The 20,905-nt window shown below is 33.3% G+C and overlaps 3 protein-coding genes across 5 annotated transcripts; all 3 read left to right on the top strand.

Moving 5' to 3' along the window:
* On the top strand, positions 788-2,683 carry LOC104787886 (probable xyloglucan galactosyltransferase GT17). Its single transcript, XM_010513540.2, has 2 exons — positions 788-1,808; positions 2,118-2,683. Exons 1-2 carry the CDS (start codon positions 847-849, stop codon positions 2,527-2,529), a joined length of 1,374 nt encoding a protein of 457 aa, XP_010511842.1. The 5' UTR covers positions 788-846; the 3' UTR covers positions 2,530-2,683.
* On the top strand, positions 7,399-9,357 carry LOC104787884 (adenylate isopentenyltransferase 1, chloroplastic-like). 3 transcript variants are annotated; one of them, XM_010513538.2, is made up of 2 exons: positions 7,399-7,990; positions 8,384-9,357. In XM_010513538.2, the coding sequence occupies exons 1-2, from the start codon at positions 7,781-7,783 to the stop codon at positions 9,299-9,301; spliced, it is 1,128 nt and encodes a 375-aa protein (XP_010511840.1). In that variant the 5' UTR covers positions 7,399-7,780; the 3' UTR covers positions 9,302-9,357. The 3 variants fall into 3 exon arrangements, with proteins under 3 accessions (XP_010511840.1, XP_010511841.1, XP_010511839.1); XM_010513539.2 differs by having other exon boundaries at positions 7,399-8,102; positions 8,523-9,357; XM_010513537.2 differs by lacking the exon at positions 7,399-7,990 and having other exon boundaries at positions 8,269-9,357.
* Positions 18,770-19,479, top strand: LOC104787883 (VQ motif-containing protein 8, chloroplastic-like). The gene has a single exon (XM_010513536.1). It carries the CDS (start codon positions 18,842-18,844, stop codon positions 19,313-19,315), a length of 474 nt encoding a protein of 157 aa, XP_010511838.1. The 5' UTR covers positions 18,770-18,841; the 3' UTR covers positions 19,316-19,479.

Raw genomic sequence — 20,905 nt, 5'->3', positions numbered from 1 at the left:
ATTAAAGTTTTGGTAAAAATCCAAATGCATAAAGTAATAAGTATTTCATTATGAAATTTATTTATTTTTTAATAATTATTTTAGTATTTTTAATGAATTTTAATTATAAATCAAGTTTAATAAAGTTTTTGATATTTTAAAACATTTATATAATTATATATCACATTTATTATGTTCCAACCGCTATTGCACCCGCTGGTCAACCAGTCGTAAACCTCCCGCAAATGCACCAATTTTAAACCACTAAACCAGTCGTTCAAAACGCTTAATAACGCTTGAAACCGCAATCGCCCGCTTCCGCAATCTCCCGCAACCGCAGCGTTTGAACCAGTCAGGCCCTTAAAAGGAAGCAGTGGCTAATGTAAAATGTAACTTGGACACGATAAGTTCTTAAACTTTATTTCATAATTGGAGCAGGCATATAATATAATAACACATCTCTTAACAATGGTTATCAATGAAGGTTAAAACCAAATTATGGTTATGAAATTTCTCCATCACCATTCACCAAGACAAGTTGTTACCGAAATTTTTTATCCAAAGATAGAACAAAAAGCAATTTCAAACAACTTTTAAAAGGGAGAAAAAAAAAAAAAACTGGAATATAACTTTCTTATATTCATTATTGGTTAAATATTCTTCGGAAGATAAATTTTTAAATAAACAAAACAGTGAGAGTTTACAAGTGGATTGTTCTTACATGATCTATACAAATTTTGAATATAAAACACATAAGAAAACAACAAAGTCCCGGGTTTCATGTTCCACCGTCAAAGTAAAGGTAAATAATAGTAACGCTCTTTCTTTAAATATCTCACTTCAGCTTTCTCTCTCTCTCCATTTACAATGACTTACACTAAGTTGAGACAAGTCAAAATCGATCTCTGGCTGGAGAAGAAGGACAAAGAGAAAGAGAAATACCCAAAAAACAAAGAAACCATTAAGCTGATAATTCTCACTCTGCTTCTCTTCTGCTCCGTTTGTTCCCTCTTCCTAATTCTCCATTTCCCCTTCCCAACAGAGTTCACAGCCTCACTCCCACGCACGTGCCACCACAATTTCACCGTCTACGTCTACGATCTTCCCAATGAGTTCAACATCGGCCTCCTCCAAAACTGCCGGCACTTGAACATCTACACCAACATGTGTCCGCATGTGTCCAACAACGGCCTCGGTCAGCCTCTCCACCGCAGCGGAAGAACATCGTGGTTCGCTACGCACCAGTTCATAGCCGAGATGATCTTCCACGCGCGTGTGGAGAACCACCCGTGCCGCACGCGGAATCCACACAATGCGGACATCTTCTACGTCCCTTTCTACGGTGGCCTCTACGCTTCAAGCGTGTTCCGAGAACAGAACCTGACCAAACGAGACGAGCTAGCCGTCAGATTAGTCGACTACATTAGTGATCAACGGTGGTGGAGGAGAAGTAACGGTCGTGATCATTTCTTGGCCATAGGGAGGACAGCTTGGGATTTCATGCGCTCCTCTGACACTGACTTTGGAGCAAACATCCTCATGCAAATGCCACGTGTCATGAACATGTCGGTGCTGACCGTGGAGAGGCAGCCTTGGAAAGGTGACAATCACTTTGGTATACCGTATCCTTCTTATTTTCATCCGTACACGTCAGCAGAGATGGTGACGTGGCAAAACAAGGTGAGAAGAGTCGAGAGACCAAACTTGTTTAGTTTTGTCGGTGGGCCGAGAAAAGGGTTGGAGAAAGCCGCCATTAGAGACGAGCTGATCAGACAATGCGCCGGGTCAAGTCATTGTGAGCTTCTCAAGTGTGAAAATGGAGGGTCCAGGTTTTTCTCTTTACTCCTTTTTTTTATACGTTTTTCGCAATTAAGTATTATTTAATACAACGACCACAATTTTCATATTGGGGGGTCCATAATAATTAGACAGTATTTAACTTTTATTGACAACTACTGCCACGTTTGGAAACTTTATCACATTTACATTTTCATTGGTTAACACTCTCTCAACTTATTTGACTAAGAGAGTAAGAGGTTAACAATAATTCAACTAGGGACTTGGTAGTTGAACTGTATTTTGAGTGTCTCATTTTTTTTGTCTTCAATGTTTTAACCTTGATTATTTCGTCAATCTAGGTGCCACGACCCAATGACGGTACTAGGAGTAATGGCTCGGTCACGGTTTTGCCTACAAGCACCAGGGGACTCATTCACGCGCAGATCAACATTTGATGCGATATTAGCTGGGTGCATACCCGTATTTTTTTCACCCCACACGATGTATACACAGTACTTGTGGTATCTTCCGGACGATAAAAGAAGTTACTCAGTTTTCATGGACGAAAAGAACAGCACTCAAATAGAACAAGAGCTCTTAAGGATCTCGGAGAGTGAGGTTGTTCAAATGAGGGATACAGTCATCGATTTGATCCCGAGACTGACTTATGCGCACCCAAACGCTACGAACTATGATTTGCCAGATGCGGTTGATGTAGCTTTAGAGGCACTAGCTAAACAAGCAAGGGCCAAGGTTATGGTTTCATTGTAAGCCATATATACCCTTGTGTATTTTTCAGATGTAATTAATCCTAAAGAATAAAGAATTTGTAGTGGCCAGGGATCACGCCAAGCAACTATTGTTGGTGATTATATTTTCATCTACATCACCTTCCTGCTGCACTGTGGGATCTGTGACTTTATCTGCTGCTCCATGAAGTATCAACATTGGCAATAACTTAGACATTTCACAATTATGCATTTGTCTATGATTTAAAACATTCCGTTATGTATTTTCAACAACTGACGACCTTATCAACTTGCTTCTCGATGTCTCTTATCACATCGCAAGTTACAAAAGCGATTTTTGGACACGTTTGGTCCTCGTAGCCAACTCACATTGTAGTCTGGCACCCACAGTGAACAAAAACATCAAAGAGGAAAGTGAGTATTGAGACTACTACAATTACAATTACTTGAGATTGTATAACTTTTGGATAATTCGCTAGAAAAATAGCCCTTGACTACTTTAGAGGGCTCAAGCCCAATTTAGAATAAAAAGTAATATTTTCTTGACTATCATATATATAAGTATGTACTTGGGCCTTCTACATAAAAATGGATGGTATTTGCCTATTTGGACCAAGAAACCAAACTATATTTTATAATATAGTACTAATCTATAATTAAATAACAATTTGCAAGAACATATTATAACTAATGCCCTTAATTTGTTTTTAGTAATTTATATATTCAAAACTTATATTTTAATAAATACCTCAGTACTACAAAAATTGTTTTCTTTTCAAAATATTAAAATTTTAAGAATTTTGATGTTGAGTTTAACTAAGTTCGCTAACTAATCATTGATATTTGTCATATGAAATCATGGAAATTTGTTAACAACATAATCAAATAACTGGGATTAATACAGCCAATTGATAAGTGATTTTATAGCAGCATTTTCTATTAAAATTCGTATAGGTTTCATCCAAAATTCAACGAGACCTATATTGGGTGCTTAGTGTTACTGTTTACTTGAGTTGAAAATATAATTAAATAGGAAAATGATTAATTAAAACTACGCTGTACTTTTTTGTTTGAGTCTCAATACAGTTTGTTTAGGGACAAGCGTGTGGAGAGGCAGAGCATGGCAGCATGTGGATGCTCAAATTGCAGAGAAGTTTAAACTATGATTGTATATCACACTATAAACAATTATTTAAATTTTATAATTTAATGGACATCATCATAATGTTGTGTTTCCCTTGTAAACATTTGAAGAATATATAAAGTGAGTTTCGTTTTTTTACAACATTTTTGTTTTGTCTCTATCTATTTGTTACGTCACGACTAGGTACCTAAACCTCGTTCTGATCAGCTTTAATAAATTACAAAACCCGACATATCGTTCCATTCAACTTAATTTAAACTACATCTACATGGCAGCATGTCGTATACTCGTATATAGATGGTACTATCTATATTGAAGCACCTTGTCGTTTATTTCAGCGTGCAACAAAGGTTTGGTAGAGTTCAAAAATATAGTCGTCATGCTATTTTCAATAAACTAAAAACGGGATTAATTTTTTGGGATACCACTTAATTATTGTCGAGTTTAAGTTTAACTTGGTTTCATCATATTACCACACAAGATCGACGTATACGTATAGGTGAAGTGCATATCACGTATTGGATCGAATGTAATTATAACTTGATGTCATTTATATATGTTGAGTTGTAAATTACGGACGATGAGGCCATATGTTAATCGACTTCAACCGGTTTAGTCAAAACATAGGGGTTGGAATGGGGTGATTATGTCCCCCGACAAAGTCTTAACTCTTCTTAACTTAAGAGATGTTCTACCAATATTTATCGTTTATGCTCATATTGTGGATGACCATTTCACTAAGCAATCCATTGTTTATGCATATATTGTGGTGCATGCATAGTTCGGGAAGATAATTTTTAATCACATTAAAAATTTTAGCTAGTCTTTTTTTTTTTTTAAAGGGTACTAAATGAATGTCTAGAAATTCAATTTATTTGTAAATAATTTTAACATATATGTGACTCATTATTTGACAAAAATGTGTGGGTGTGTGTGTGATAAATTGTGGTGAGTGTTTTTTTGTCTAACTTGCCGAAGATTAACATACAAAATATTACGTTGTAATATATAACTACAGAAAAATATCACATCACAGTTCAAATTAATTTTAAGCATATGTAAATGGCATGATTCGGTCTTTGACTACTACTTTTATTTAGACCAATTTAATTTGTTTTCTACATTGTATATTGATTGGATATATGTTCAAGTCGTTAACTGAATATGAAACCGATAAACCTTTGTCGAAATTAAAGTGACTTATTGTATATTCTTTTCCCTTTTTTGACTTGGAAATTAAAGTCAGCTATATACTATTCAGTTTTATATAATTCGAGTTGTATCAGTTGGCTGACTATTATTTAATATACGTAATGATTATTCTATAAGTTCAGTTCTAGACTTCTAGCGGTATACTTTTTTTGGACGTATAGTGTTTAACTATTATTATCCTTTAATTATTATTTTTAAACGAAGTTAAGGACTAAATTAATCTATTTTCCATAAGAGACAAGACCTACGGCACTTGGATCATGATTAGAGCAACAGGTTTAACATTAATTAGATACAGATACAATACAGGTCCGGATGATGAATGAACCGTTGAGTTGTGCAGAAGCCAAGTGGAGGCTTTGTCTAATTTTTTCTTTGTCGTCTATTTCTCAAGTTTTCTAATTATAAGGATTCTTTCTGATAATTAATTTCTCACCATTAGGCATTAGCCTCTAATAATTAATAAAAAGCTAGTTATAATCCAACGGTGGAAGATTTCTCTAAGAAAATAATTATCATTATTTTATATCATTTACATTATAATTGGATCTTGTTTAAATTTTTTTTTGATACGTGCATATCCATATAGTACGTACGTATGTCCTTTCATAGTTGTTGTTTTTTTTTTCAAATCTCCCGTGATTATTAACTCAAATAATTCACATATGACCATCAATAAAAACCCGTGTGGATCTAGACACGCATGTGTGCATACAAATATAACCCCTCGTGTCTATAATTTAACCATAGAGTAATATTCTCTCACATACATACATCTCCATATTGTAATTTATGTATCCATTTGAATCTGTGACATGAAGAAGACCCAGTTTGGACTTTGGACCATTATTTCATATCATCTAACTAGAAAACATTTTGAATCTTAGTGTAGTTGTATTTAGTGTCGGTTATATATCTTATTATAATTGATGATAATGTGGGTGAAAGGGAAAGTTTTAGTTAGTTAAATAAATGGATAGGAAAACCTGATTAGCATTAAGAAATATTATAATTTCTCTCGTATTGGATTAGAGAAGCCATTGACTTTGCATAAACATTGGTATACAATTGATAAAATACTTAAAAAAATTTAAAAATAATATATTTAATACTTAATCCACAAGGAGTAGCTAGCTAGACGATAGCATACATCAACATCATAAGCCTACGACCAAAAACAAAAGGAACCATCTTGCTTCAACGTAAGCACGTATAGATTATTCTCGTCGGTTATGTCTTCGTTGCATAGAATAAGCTTAATAACGAATTTCGCAGAAAGAGGCCGTTCAAATGTGTGGTACGTACGTCATTATCAAGAAAAGAAACAAATGTGCATTACGCATTCTTAGAAGTGGACTAGTCAGATTTTTGTCCGAGGAGATAAATAAAAATTGTGAAAAGATGAATTGTGTAGTACGTAGGAAGAATACAACAACATACATGCAGTATTCAAGTGTTTTTTTAACGATAAAACTTCAAATCACACACATCATAAAGCTAGGTAGGTCCGAGGTTGTTCATAGTCCGGATGCTCTATATGCACATGTTGATTGTTTATCATCGTGGATTGATATATAGCACGGTTCAATAACTTCAAAGAGATTGTATATTTGATGAACTGCGCAATCAATTCACGGTTTTGCTATATCAAACCGAGTTTTCTAGTACCATATACATAAGAACGTTATCGAATAAGAGGTTTCCATCTAATGCGAATGTGAATATAATTTCAATGTCATTTTTGAAGAAGAACTAAGCACAAGTTAGATTAAATAGTCATTTGACATGACTTAAAACTCGTTACAAACAGATATTGGTGTTGGTGTCAAATCGTACACATACATTTTGTCTAAGAAAAAACTAATAGTATAACCAAAGTCAGAGAGATAGTAAGAGTAAATGCCATAATCACCGGGAGCATTAATAATGCGAGCTCTCATGAAGGATGTTTCATAAACACGATCGTTTAGAGAGAAAAGAGAAAGAGAATTGCTTATAAGTTAATACTAGATGAAGATTATTATAGGTGCATATAGAGTTTAAACAAAGAGGGAAAAAAAAAACACAATCAAGAGAAGCATGTGATGTTATTGTAGTTCTCGCAAATCGCAATAACCCCAATAAATCAACCCACGCGTCTCTCTTTTACCTCACCCCTTCTTCACTTGTTTTCCTCTCCCATTCTTCTTAGTCCTACCTTATACACACTTCCAAAGACACGTGGCATCAGTGTTTTTCAAAAAACCCAAAGCTATAATTCCTTCTTTTGCCATTTGGATGATCTATCTATTTTTGTCCTTTCTTTCCTATTTTCAATGAGAAAAAACACATTTGTGTGTTACAAAAAAATAATAATGATGGGAAACACATTGAAAACCCAACAAAAAAAAACAAAAACAAAAAACAAACTCTCTTATTTTTTTTATTTTTTTCCTTAACAAATGTCAGAAAAAAACAAAGGTTGTATATATAACCTGAAAACAGTGATGTTTTTTTTTTTTTTTTCTTTCATTTCATCGGTATGTCTTTGTTAATCTCTAGGTTATATCATCACGTCTATAGATTTTTTAAACAAATGGTTCTTTAAAAAATCATAGACAGAAAAAAAAAAACTCTCTCTTTGTTGTTTCTTAATCATGCAACTAAGCTATTCCAACAATTTCTATCTCAATTTCACGATTTATCTCTCCTCTAAAACCCTCTCCCAAACCCACAAGTAGTGGTGATACATTACAGGTCAGCCACCTCCATTGAAGTGAAGAAGCTCTCTCTTACCCCAAACCCTGCCCAAACCCAAGAGAGAGAGAGAGTAGTGTGGTGCATCGTTACAAAAAACACAACACACACAAAAAAAAAGAACCGTACGAAAACTTTTTTGTTTTGTTTTGTCTCTTTCCGTGTTGTTGTTGTTTAGCTAATGACAGAACTCAACTTCCTCCTCCAAACAACAATCTCCGATCGTCTCATCACCACCACCACCACGACGCCGTCTTTCTCATCATCACATTCTTCTGCTTCTTCTTCTTCTCGCATCATCTCTTTCACCAAACGAAGACGAAAACACCAACCTTTAGTAGTATCCATACGCATGGAGGATCAGTACTACTACTCACGGCCAAAAGACAAAGTCGTCGTCATTTTAGGAGCAACCGGCGCCGGAAAATCGAAACTTTCCGTCGATCTCGCCACTCGTTTCCCTTCAGAGATCATCAACTCTGACAAAATCCAAGTCTACGAAGGCTTAGAGATCACAACCAATCAGATTACGTTACAAGACCGTCGCGGCGTCCCTCACCATCTCCTCGGTTACCTCGACCCCGAACACGGCGAGCTCACCGCCGCGGAGTTTCGCTCCGCCGCTTCAAACGCCGTCGAAGACATAACATCTCGTCAAAAGCNCACGACGCCGTCTTTCTCATCATCACATTCTTCTGCTTCTTCTTCTTCTCGCATCATCTCTTTCACCAAACGAAGACGAAAACACCAACCTTTAGTAGTATCCATACGCATGGAGGATCAGTACTACTACTCACGGCCAAAAGACAAAGTCGTCGTCATTTTAGGAGCAACCGGCGCCGGAAAATCGAAACTTTCCGTCGATCTCGCCACTCGTTTCCCTTCAGAGATCATCAACTCCGACAAAATCCAAGTCTACGAAGGCTTAGAGATCACAACCAATCAGATTACGTTACAAGACCGTCGCGGCGTCCCTCACCATCTCCTCGGTTACCTCAACCCCGAACACGGCGAGCTCACCGCCGCGGAGTTTCGCTCCGCCGCTTCAAACGCCGTCGAAGACATAACATCTCGTCAAAAGCTCCCGATCATCGCCGGTGGATCTAACTCATTCGTCCACGCACTCTTATCTCAACGGTTCGACCCAAAGATCGATCCTTTCTCATCCGGGTCGGGTTTAATCTCCTCAGATTTGCGTTACAACTGTTGCTTCATCTGGGTCGATGTGTCAGAGACTGTGCTCTACGAGTATCTTCTAAAACGGGTCGACGAGATGATGGATTCGGGTATGTTCGAAGAGCTATCCGGGTTTTACGACCCGGTTAAATCCGGTTTAGAACCCCGGTTTGGGATTCGGAAAGCTATAGGTGTACCGGAGTTCGACGGTTACTTCAAGGAGTATCCACCGGGGACGATAAAGTGGGATGATGCTTTGAGAAAAGCGGCGTACGATAAGGCGGTTGATGATATCAAAAGGAACACGTGGACGTTAGCGAAGAGACAGATAAAGAAGATTGAGATGCTAAAAGACGCCGGATGGGAGATACAAAGAGTTGATGCAACGGCGTCGTTTAAAGAGGTTATGAAGATGAGTACGTCGTCGTCGTCGGAGAAGAAGACGAAGAAGTGGAGAGAGGTTTGGGAAGAGCAAGTGTTGGAGCCAAGCGTAAAGATTGTGAAGCGGCTGTTGGTGGAAGATTAGGTTTTTTTTTTTGTTTCCAGCCATTTTACAGCTCATTTTTGGAAAACTAATTTTTTTGGTCATGTAATAAAAAAGTTAAATGCAAAAAATGACAAAAACAAAAAAAAGAGACATTTTTTTGTTGTTGTTGTTGTTTTGTTGGGAAAACATGATACATATGATCTCCTTCTCCGCCATTTTTGGTATTTTAAAACCTCAATTGATGGAAAAAACAAAGAAAAAAAAAGCTAGAAAAGGTTTGTTGTTTTTTTCTGTAATATGTACCATTTTTTCAAAAGTATTATTTTGAATTAAAGTTTTTGATCTTTAGGAAAATTAGGAGATGCTTGTTTGTTGTAGTAGTATGCATAAATGTTGTGTATAAAGAAGAAAGCAACGGCATGGAGAGAGAGAGAGTTTGTATTTAGCGTCAGAACAAAAAAGACCTTTTTTTTTGTTATTGTCATTGTTTGTGGACCTCAATCAGTCTCAAACCAGCTTAACCAATCTTGAGTTTAGTCTAAGAGATTATAATTATTTTTGTTGTTACTTACGATTAGAAAAGTTCTTCATCTTGATAACAATGACAACTTGATCTTCCTTATGAGTTGTTATTGTATTTATATAGTTTTAGTGGTCATATGTGCGAAAGAGAACTAACATGAATAACATGTAGCAATTGTACAATCATTAAGTGAACATCTTCTATTGGTATTTTATAACATGTTGTGTATCTATCTATATGTTTTTTAAAAAGGTAGCACATACTTAACTACATTTGTAAACAAATTTAATCTTACATTTTATAAAAAATGAAAAAAAGAAATGATACAATGGTTTTTATCTAGAACTTTAACATAAATTAGTCATTGATAAGTAATATATTTTTTATAAAAATACTTTGTAGACGGAAGATCATCAGATGTAGCTTGCATAAAAGTTGTCTACGTAGGATGTTTTAACCGGTGGTTTAGGTTAGGAGGCCAACATAATTGCTATGCAGTGTAAAAACGAGTGTTTCTACATTTGTTTGAGACGGTATAGTTATGATGCTTGATATCGTTAATGTATGGAACTCGAGCTATTTTTTTCAAGTTTTGTCTGTTTTTGTTTTATGTTTACTTTTTGGATTATATCAGAATGTTGCAACCTGAGCCGCAAGGAGTTTTTCGGATTCAGACAGCCCACGAACTTAGTTGAAGTCAGATATGACAACTAATACTTAATCAAAACGAAATCCTCCAAAATCTTAAAAGACACAATCTTAGATAGATTTTATTCGACTAGTTTTTCAAAGATCTCTGTAATGATTTGTTTGGACTTGTAAAGTTTTAAAGCCCTCTTTTTGGTCCAAGTTTTAAAAGTATTTTACGTTCAATTAAGTCTTCGTCATAACAGACATAACGAGCTGATACGGATTCTTATACAACTTCCACACGATATTTTGTTCCACATCTAGTTAGCCGTGGATCTATATGCTCTCGTCACAAGATATATATTGATTCTTAAATTTTTAGTGCATGCATCACGTATAAACAATTCGTAACTAAAAAATAAGATATAGAGAACAGACTTTGTAACACAAAGATCATTGTTCGTGAATACTACACGTGCTTTAGGACCAAGAACTTAAACTCCTCATACTTTTGTGTTCGAATATATCGTGTGTTTAGTCAATGTTACGAAAAATAAATTCTTTTACGAGAAAAACATGTTCATGTGGATAGTCAATGACTCAATGTTATATGTCGGACAATTTAACAAAGGAAAAAAGATAGTCAGTTACACAAACTATATCACAATACATGACCACACATGCCAACTTTAGAAATGTATACTCAACTACACGAAGTATATATATTGCATGGCCACATATACCAACTATATGATGACATGTGCTCAACATCACAATCATCTTATTCCGGTACACCTTTCATCAGAATCCGGTGTTGACCAATATTGACTGGCGTTGACCGACATTGACCAATAAACATATGCATTTTTTTGTTTTTTAATATTAGAAACCAAAATAAAAAATTTAATTGAATTATTTAGGAATCATTTATGGTGTTTTATAACTAAAAACATATATGGATCCAAAATAAAGATATATTGTATATATATTCCATTCATTTAGTCTTATAATAGTTACTTTTTTATTTTGAAACTTAACTAAAATTAAAATAAAAATCATTTATAAGATATTAAAACTTAAATTCAAACCAGATAATCTTATTGTAACAAATCAAATAAGAAAACTACTTATTTTAACATTATTAATTTAAAAACATCAACTTCTTACTTAATTTCTCTAAATATAAAATTAATTTTATTTAATATTCTCAACCACAAAACATTTTTCTAAAACAAAAATACTTAGAACCAAGCCCAATACATATCAAAATCATTAGAATTATTGAAAATGTTATATACTCATGGTAAAATAAAAATTTTAATATCTGAAAAATTATTAATGATTTTTCATTTCACTTTTATTAAGTTTTGCAATAGAAAAATATTTTGTATATATGTTAATTCATCCAGTCTTATGATAGTTAGTTTTTTTAATTCTATTGTAACTAAAAACATCGTTATTATTTGATTTTTTTAAATACAGTGTTTTTAGTTATTTAATAAAAGCAATATATTTGATTGTAAACAACAAAAACACACAATATTTATTTTTAATATATAAAAGATAGAAGATCCAAAAAATTTATTTAACTATTAGTTTAGCTTCAAAATTAAAATGACTAATTATAAGAATGAATACATTAAAGATGTAAACAAAATATTTAGTTATATAATATAGAATATGTCTTAATTGAAAAAAAACTATAAACTATTTGATATAGCAATTTATGTTTTTTCTTTAATATTATACATTAAAAAAAGGAATATTTTTTTGGTCAATATTGGTCAATGCCAGAGTCAGTTAACCGGTGTACCGGAATTGTATGTTTATGGTGTTAACCACATGACGTCATATAGTTCATACATGTACTCATGCAATACATCTACTTCATGTAGTTGAGAGTACAATATTATACTTGGCATGTGTGACCATGCGTTCTTACATACTTCGTTTAGCTAGCCATCTTTTTTCCTTTAACAAAACTTGGATAGTCAATGTTAGATGTAAATGTACGTACCATTCCAATACAAACTAAGATATCAATAATGTTTCCATCGATCTCTATCGCTCATTTATTATTCTCTCGTTGTTCTCACCAAGTCACCATTGTTCTTTGCAATTTCATAAAGGTGTCATAATTTGTAACAGTACTTGATCAGAGAGACCAAAGACAATAATATTGGCACGTAAACTCTAGACTACAGCTGCAGGGGTTGCTATCAAAACTTTTTCACCATTGATATAGGTCTAGTCAACAAAGGCTTTTGTATACAATTATTTCTTTCATTCCAATCTAAGGAATGATATATACATATGTACCTAGCTAACTCATAGATTCCTCCTCTCATATATAATTGGATGTTAGATTGTGTATTGTCCGTAGTGTAAATTTAGAAGTGGTCCTTTACTCCCATATATTGGATATTTATTTCAATTGCTTTACAAATATATATTTCAATTGACACACAGAAACATACACATTTTGTAATGTAAAATTTTTTAATCACTAGGTTTTATTGTTTACAAAAGAAAATGCTGCTGAAAAGGATATAAACTTTTTAGAAAAGAGATCGAAAAATTTAAAAAGTAGAAATTAAGCCAAACACAGTTAAAGTTTTATTTTAAACTAGTATGCGAAAATGTAATTATATGGCGATCCTTGCATAATTCTTCTAAATATATTTAGAGATTAGTATGTTTACAAATAAATTTTTCAATGAGAAAATTCGCTGCCCTGAGATATAGAGGATTTCTTGTGACATCTTTAGTTTGACTCACCCCAAATATGGTAAAATGTACTTTAGAACACATAAATTACCTAACAACATTTTAACATTGTTGTTCCAATAACCGGAGCATGTTGTGTAATGCAAGGTTTATATCAATATTGCGGTCGTGTCACAAACCTTTTTTCAAATTCTAGTTTGTGTGTAAATTTTCAGTAATTTATTTGTATATTTTACAATGGTTAATTTTATGTTTTTTTTTTTTTTGCGTTAGTTTATTGTTTTCATTTGGGTGAATTAGCTGTATGACCAAAAAAAAAAAACTATAGAAGAATATAGTATGCTATTTGAAAAAATTAAGAAAATAACATATAGGGTAATTAAAATTACCATTTTAGTGTTAGGTTTGGTGGTAGTGATGATAATGGGATGGTGGCTGGCTGGAGGTAGAGTAGCCGGAGATGTGCGGTGGTGGTGGCCGGAGGCCGGGCGGTGGTGGTGGCCGGAGGTAGGGTGGTAGTCGGAGGTGAGGTGGTGGCCGGAGGTGAAGTGGTGGCCGGAGATCAGCCGATGATTGACCGTAGGTTGGCCGGTGGACGGCCGGAGATGGATCGGAGGTTGGCCGGAGGTCAGCTGAAGGTTGCTCGGAGGTCGGCTGGTGGTTGGCCGGAAATTGGCTGGAGATGGTGGTGGCCGGAAGTTGGAAGTGGCCAGAAATGATGGTGGTTAGAAAAAAAAATAAGAAAAAAAACAAAAAAGAGCAAAAACTGTCATTAATATATAAATATAGAGAATATAATTGATTCATGGTTAAAATGGTTAGTTTGTGAATTATAATTTTTTTTGGTTATACAATCTAATTCCCCTTTTCATTTTTCGGTTGATGGAGGCAATAATGTCATTGCACCGAATAAGCCTATATGAATTCTAGTTTTTGATTATGAACCACTAACAATGAAGTCCAAAGGTTTGTGGATCCTATCTTACCAATATAAGAATAATATAGGACGTGCTTCCACATATCATATGTAAAGAAAATACCCTGGAGTGATAATATGAGACTAACTACAAAAACCACTAGATGGAGCTAGCATAGTTTGATTGTATATTCGATTTTTTTCTTAGAAATTAGTAACACAAATTAACAAAAGAAAAGTTATGACCGGAGCCAACATGGGCCTAAACGCTTAGAATTGTTGTATATTCAATCATCAACAGTTTAAAACTCGAATCTATGGAACTACATATATATATTGCGGAAAAAATATCTCTATGATTAAAATATAAGTGTCTGATGACATCAAGTGGTTTGCCTGATCTCTCCCATATTACTTCCCGAATCTGATTTGAAAGGAAGCTTCTCTTTATCCCCAAATTTGTCTAAATGCATGCAAATGACAGCTTTACATCAATTGAAAACATATAATTATCAAATTCTATCAGATTACTCCCTCTTTGTTTCATAGACAATAAAGTCTATGATCAAAGTACGGGCTTCTTTGTACCTTTTTTCAATGAGTCTCGTGGCCTTTTATTTATTTTTATTCAAATATTCTTTGTACATTTCTGCATGTTTTATCAAGTCAAACTTAAAAGTCAAACCACTTAATTATGTCAAAAAAGATAAAAGAACTAAAAGTCAAACTTTCAACACATGCTATATAACAAATGAATTTATGGACGAATACCACACAATTTCCTATTTTAGCTACCTCAAGGTATACAATCTTAGTTAAAGATTACTATACCTCAAGGTATCACTCAAAATTACCATCACTTATTATTTAAAATAAAAGTTATTTTTTAGAAATAATACTATTTATAAATCTGAATACACACATGGTTTAAACTTTTTAAAAGCTAATATTCTTTTTCTGAAAGCACAATATGTCTCTTACTTATCTTTTAAAATTTTTTTGAAAGTTAGACCTTTGACAAATATTAAAGTTATACCAACAAATGTGTGAGGATGCTTGTCTTTACTAATTTCGTTATTAAAAAGTTCTCAATGTAGTTAAGAAGATTGTTATCTCTTTTTTTTTTTTGACATTATGTACCAATTTTGAGTTTGCACTTGTTTGCAACAACCTGAGTATTTTGACTCTATTAATTGAGCAAGATTTTATAGCCACAAAACTTATAATTTGGAATATATTTTGACTGTTCTACTCCTATTGATTTTAGTTCCAATTTCAGTTATTTTGAAAATAACATCAAAGTACTATATCTAGTTGAGATATATATTTATGAGAAAAAATTAAGTAAAAATTGAAACAAAAGAGAACGAAGAGGATAATAATATGCAGTTATATATTCCCCTATGAATTTTTTCGCAATAGAGATAAATGATTGTGATAAATTGATAATATATATATATATATATATATGTTCAACCAATGAGACAATATTTGATTCTATAACACCCTCATCAGATATGGAAGTAAAGATTAGAGAATAAACAAATTCATACAAGTCATTAATATTGAAGTAAACAATTATCTATAGAAAAAAAACTTTTTTTTTCATGGTCGTTTCTTCTTCATCTTCCTTCACTAATTAGATATGGTGATGTCTTTGATAAAACCAGTAATTTTGTAAGTGGTTGTTCTAATATCATTTTTTTTTTATTTTTTCCCCTGTAATACTAAATATAGTGATGTGTTCGACAAGACCAGTGATCGCATAAGTAAATATTCTAATAAAAATAACATAATTTTTTTGATTATCTGGTTGTCGAAGAAATATGTTATCTTTCATCTTTATACTTTATCATCGTGGTTTTTGTTCTGCTATTTAGTATCAAGATAAGCATGAATAATAGAGAGAAATAATAGTGACAAAGAGGATAATATGCGGCTTCTTTTTATGTATTTATTTATGATTTGAACTGAAGTTTCTCATATGCAAAAGAATACACATAATGAAAAATCTAGGTTTTAAATTAGTATTGGTGATAAATATATTTCCTTTTAAATTTTACCCAACTATCATTATGAAATTATCAAAACTGAATCGTGAAATTACATATCAAAAACAGCCGTTTTATTATTTCAGTACGCAAGGTTTTTTTTTGTTGTTTCTTCACAATACGCAAAGTTGGAAAATTAATTAGGTGAAGAAAAAAAAAACAGCGAATATGTTAATGTCTAACCAAACATCCACACATGTTTTAAATATATTTTGCCGAACACAATTGAAGTAAAATTTTTGACCCAAAATATTATCCATTTAAGTTTAATTTAGTGAAGACTAATTAACACAACAAAATGAAGTAAACACATTTATTTAAACAGGAAACTGACATGCGTGCGTGATCATATTATTCCTCTTGCCCAAAGGAAAATGCTGTTGCTTGAAGCAAGTAGAAACTGTTTCATAAATAAGTTAACGTTAATGCATACTCCATTAAAATAACAAAGAAATGTAAGTATAAATTGTGAGGGTATTTCCAACCCATATCTCCATTTTTTTCTTCAAAATGGAGTAACTCTATTGTGGAGTTGGGTTTTACTCCAACCCTACTCCATTTTGGAGTAAAATATAGAGATCTCCAAATTGTAGTATAAAGAAAAAAAAGAGGTCTCCAAATATAGAGAAAAAAATGGAGATCTCTATTTTGGAGATGAAAATGGAGATGGATTGGAACAAAATTGACTCCAAACTCTATTATACAGATGGAAATGGAGATGGATTGGAGTTGGTCTGAGGGACAACGACAGACAAAAAAAACAAAGGGCAAGATAAAACAGTACTAGTAGATGGGAGAGATCCAAGGTATGTAAGAAATTTACAATTGAAATAAGCCAACAAAAAATTATCGAAAATTGAATTGTTCCTCATAGGAGTAGTAGTACTCCATTAGTTTATTACTTGATTTTTTCTTTCCCGAAGCACAATAATTTGGTTCCATTAAATATGACAGTGCCTAAACAACAATAGCACAGTTAGATCCAAATGTTAGCTACAATGATGCAATAGTGCGCGTGCGGTGTGTTTGCGCGTGATCCTATAATCCCGAGGTCTCTCAGCTTTTTCCAATTTATAAACTCTATATTGCACCTCCAGGTTTTTTGGCTCGTGACTTGTTTGCTCCTTTGCTTCGGGCTTCTGAACGTACAAATGAGTATCATCATACCTGATATTTGGGCTCGTTTTTGGGCTTACAACTTACCAGGGTTACTAATAGTATCTGGACCATTTTAAAATATAGATATAAAATTATAAATTGCCTAATTGTTTATACACATAATAAACTCCATTGAATACTAGTTTAATGACTTTAATCTGCGTATCAAACTAGTATGGGTTCAGTATGTTGCGTCTTTTGGATTTTTGAAGTTAAAAGTGGTTGGTAGTTCGGTTAAAAGGATGTAGCAAGTTAAGCATGTTTAAAGAGCAAGAAGAACAACTTAGTGAAGATAGTCTTTGACGAGATTCTTGTACTCTTTATCTTGTTTTGAGATATGTGAGTATACTTTGTTAATCTTTGCGCATATTTTAATTTGATATTAGCAGAACTTAGATTAATTTCCTTGTCTGAACCAATTGAAGCCACACTATGTGTCGTCAGCCTCTTGAATCACTTTGTATGTTAAACGACGAGGAAAAGAAGGCTGCGATTTGCTTCTTTTTTTTCAACAGTGTGCTTTATATGAATTTAAACCCACATAGTAACACAATGACGACGACTCTAATAATAATTAAGTAGTGAAGAAAAAAAAAGGTTGAACTTTGGTTCAGTCATGTTAATTGACACCAACTATTAGTAGTGAAAACATTAATTTATATGTACAAAAAGGCCATTGACTTTTTGATAAACAAATAGTGTTTTACAAAGTGGTCTTCGAATCCTCGGCAGATGTACGCATTATACTGTATTTAAATCAGGAAACTGTGTGGAAGAACCCTACTTAGTAGTTACAATAGTCATTGAACATACCTTCTTGATTTTGATATCTATAAAATAGATGTACAAATAGGTCGATTGGCCGATAGAACCAAAAGTCAATATCAGTCTAAACTCTTTAATATTTTACACTCTCCCAATTGGAAAAGAAAACTCATCTGTTGTTTATTTATTTTCCACCGGTGAATCTATTTAATAGAGAGAACAAAACAATGTCAATGATATAGACTAATAGTCACTATAATACCCAGCAATTTGGAGAAGAAAAAATTAGATTAATGGTTTCAGCTGCCAGTAAGAGGGTTTAATTTCTATAAAAAATAAAAATAAGACGATAGTTTTGAACATTTTTAAAAATTTCTTATTACGTAAAAGAAGAGAAGTGAAAGATTGTTTCAAGTTTCAACAATCTCCTTCAGCCAACCTTGCATGGTGGTCATTGTTCACAGCCAGTAATATTCAAAGATGAACAAAAATGAAGAATTATTTACCAAAACAATATTAAAAATTTATTTCGAAAATAAAATAGAAACTATTGATAAGCAGAATATACCTGAGCCATGGCTACTATTCAAACACAACAGCAGTTCTAATTCAAAACTCTCATCGTATGTTAAAGTCAACGGTCAGATTCGTTGGCTCCAAATATAATAAGATTTAATTATAACCACACTTACACGCAAATGTATAATATTTCTACATATATACACGTATTATATCAACCAAGATCGTTTTCTTTTCAAAGCCTTCCTTTGATCTTCCATTTTCCATTCTCTTGAGACATATTACTAACCATGATTCCTACAAGATGCCATGAGATCAAAGGCTCACGTCCCCCGTCGCTTAAACTCGCCGGAGGATCCCACACAATCAAGAAAACGACGTTGTGTAAGTCGCAGCCACGGCCACATGGACAGGAAGGTCCGGTGATCATCTACGCGCACTCTCCCAAAGTGATCCACACGCGGGCCGAGGACTTCATGGCCTTGGTTCAGAGGCTCACGGGTCTAGAGGATATTATTAGACGGAACAATAGTTACGACGTCAGCGAGTCATCATCTTCCGTGGTGACGGAAGAGGTTAACGTCGGTGGTGATCATTACACGGTGGCACCGTTTAGCCAGGAGAGAACACAACGACAAAAGCTAGCTGATATGCCATTGTTCACACCGAGCTCGATGACCTTGTTTGGTTCTCCAACTCAACTTCTATACATGTCTCCGAACGGGACCGATTCGTTTTCACCTTCGGTTTTTAAGTTCAAATAAGACTTTTGATTTATAATATACTTCTATGCATGATATTGTTTTATATGTATACTTTGGTTTGTTCATTCGTTTGTTGATAAGTTATTTTACTTAGTCGTGGTTAGTTGGTGTAAATGTCACTTGTTTCATAAACCGAAAAAAAGAAATGTCACTTAGTTTCTGTATTTGGTTGAATTTTAAAACGTAAAAGTTAAGGGTTTTTAAAATATATTCTGTAACGGCAGTTTAAAAGAATATATATCAACAAGAATTGTTCCATGAATCTTATTGATGACACAAGTCGATAAATAAGTTTGCATGCATTAGTAAACTATAAATATAATTAAATGTAACTTAATTAGAACTTTGAAGCTATAAAAACTAGTGGTATTTCAATTACGTTCTTTTCTTGCTATTTTTCCGTCCTTTTTAGTTGGGGTTTACCATGATAAATGTCACCATACGAAATCTGATCAATTGTGAAAGAATTTAAATGTTACAAAAAGAAGTCACTACAGAAAGATTCAGTCGTCTATCGCTCATCCATATTAAAATTCAGAACTGCTGCAAATTTTTCGTTATATGAGAAAGATTAGAGTGAGGACGTTTGGAGATGCATTGCGACAGCAATTTCGCGAATGACTCTGGGACCAAGTTCAATTGCAGCTTAAACAAGTACGAATATATATTTTTTTAACAGTTTAGGTGAGCCAAGGTGGTGAAAAGAAAATTTCATTTTGATAAATTCCTACATTTTAAATTTCTATTGTGACATTCATATAGCAAAAAATTGTAGTTTTTTGTAAAATTTGATATACAATTCGTTTTTCTTTTCTAAAAATGGTGTGAATGATATGTTCAACTAATCAACTTTGATCAAAAGGGAAGAAAAAAAAACAGAATGATATGTTCACCTCGATAAATTTAAAATTCATCCAAAGGTGAGAGTATCAGGAGAGACAAATATAACTTGTCTTCATATAATCTTGTAATGCGTATAGGGCCTTCTTATTGGCGTATAGGGCCTTCTTATTGAGCCCAGATGACTAACTAAAAATCTAAAATATATGAATATATCTCTAATATTCATCATTAGGGATGAGAACCCGCGCGTTGCACGGGGTTGTATGCTAATCAGTTTTAATTTTACTTTTATGTAAATTCAGAGGTATATCATTAATTAAAAAATTACATATATACTATTCTATAAAATTATTATAATTTACATTTTATTTTTGAATCTAGTGTTTTTACACTCTTAGCACATGTGCTTAGTTGGCACTGATTGTGAAACCCCGGCTTGAAATTATAAATTGGGGGTTAAAAAATATATTTGAAATTAAATGTTCCCATGAAAGTGGTATTTACTTTAATTTTCTATTTTTTTACTGTACAATTATATATGATAGTATTTTGTCTGATTTATCATTTGGTTTAAATGTGTGTTAGGCAATTATCGAAAACATTTTTTTTTCCCATTTGATGAGCCTATTTGTTATTTTAGTATTTGATATTTTTGCTTATTATGTTTGTTTTGTGGGTTTTGTTCTGTAATTATTTACTTCTTATTTTTTTTTTTCTGTGACGGCATTGGCTTTGCTCTGTTTCCCT

This window comes from Camelina sativa, chromosome 5 (genome assembly GCF_000633955.1).
Source record: "Camelina sativa cultivar DH55 chromosome 5, Cs, whole genome shotgun sequence".
Lineage (NCBI taxonomy): Eukaryota > Viridiplantae > Streptophyta > Magnoliopsida > Brassicales > Brassicaceae > Camelina > Camelina sativa.
Note: the sequence above shows the minus strand (reverse complement) of the source record. Positions and strands in the feature narration are given on the sequence as shown.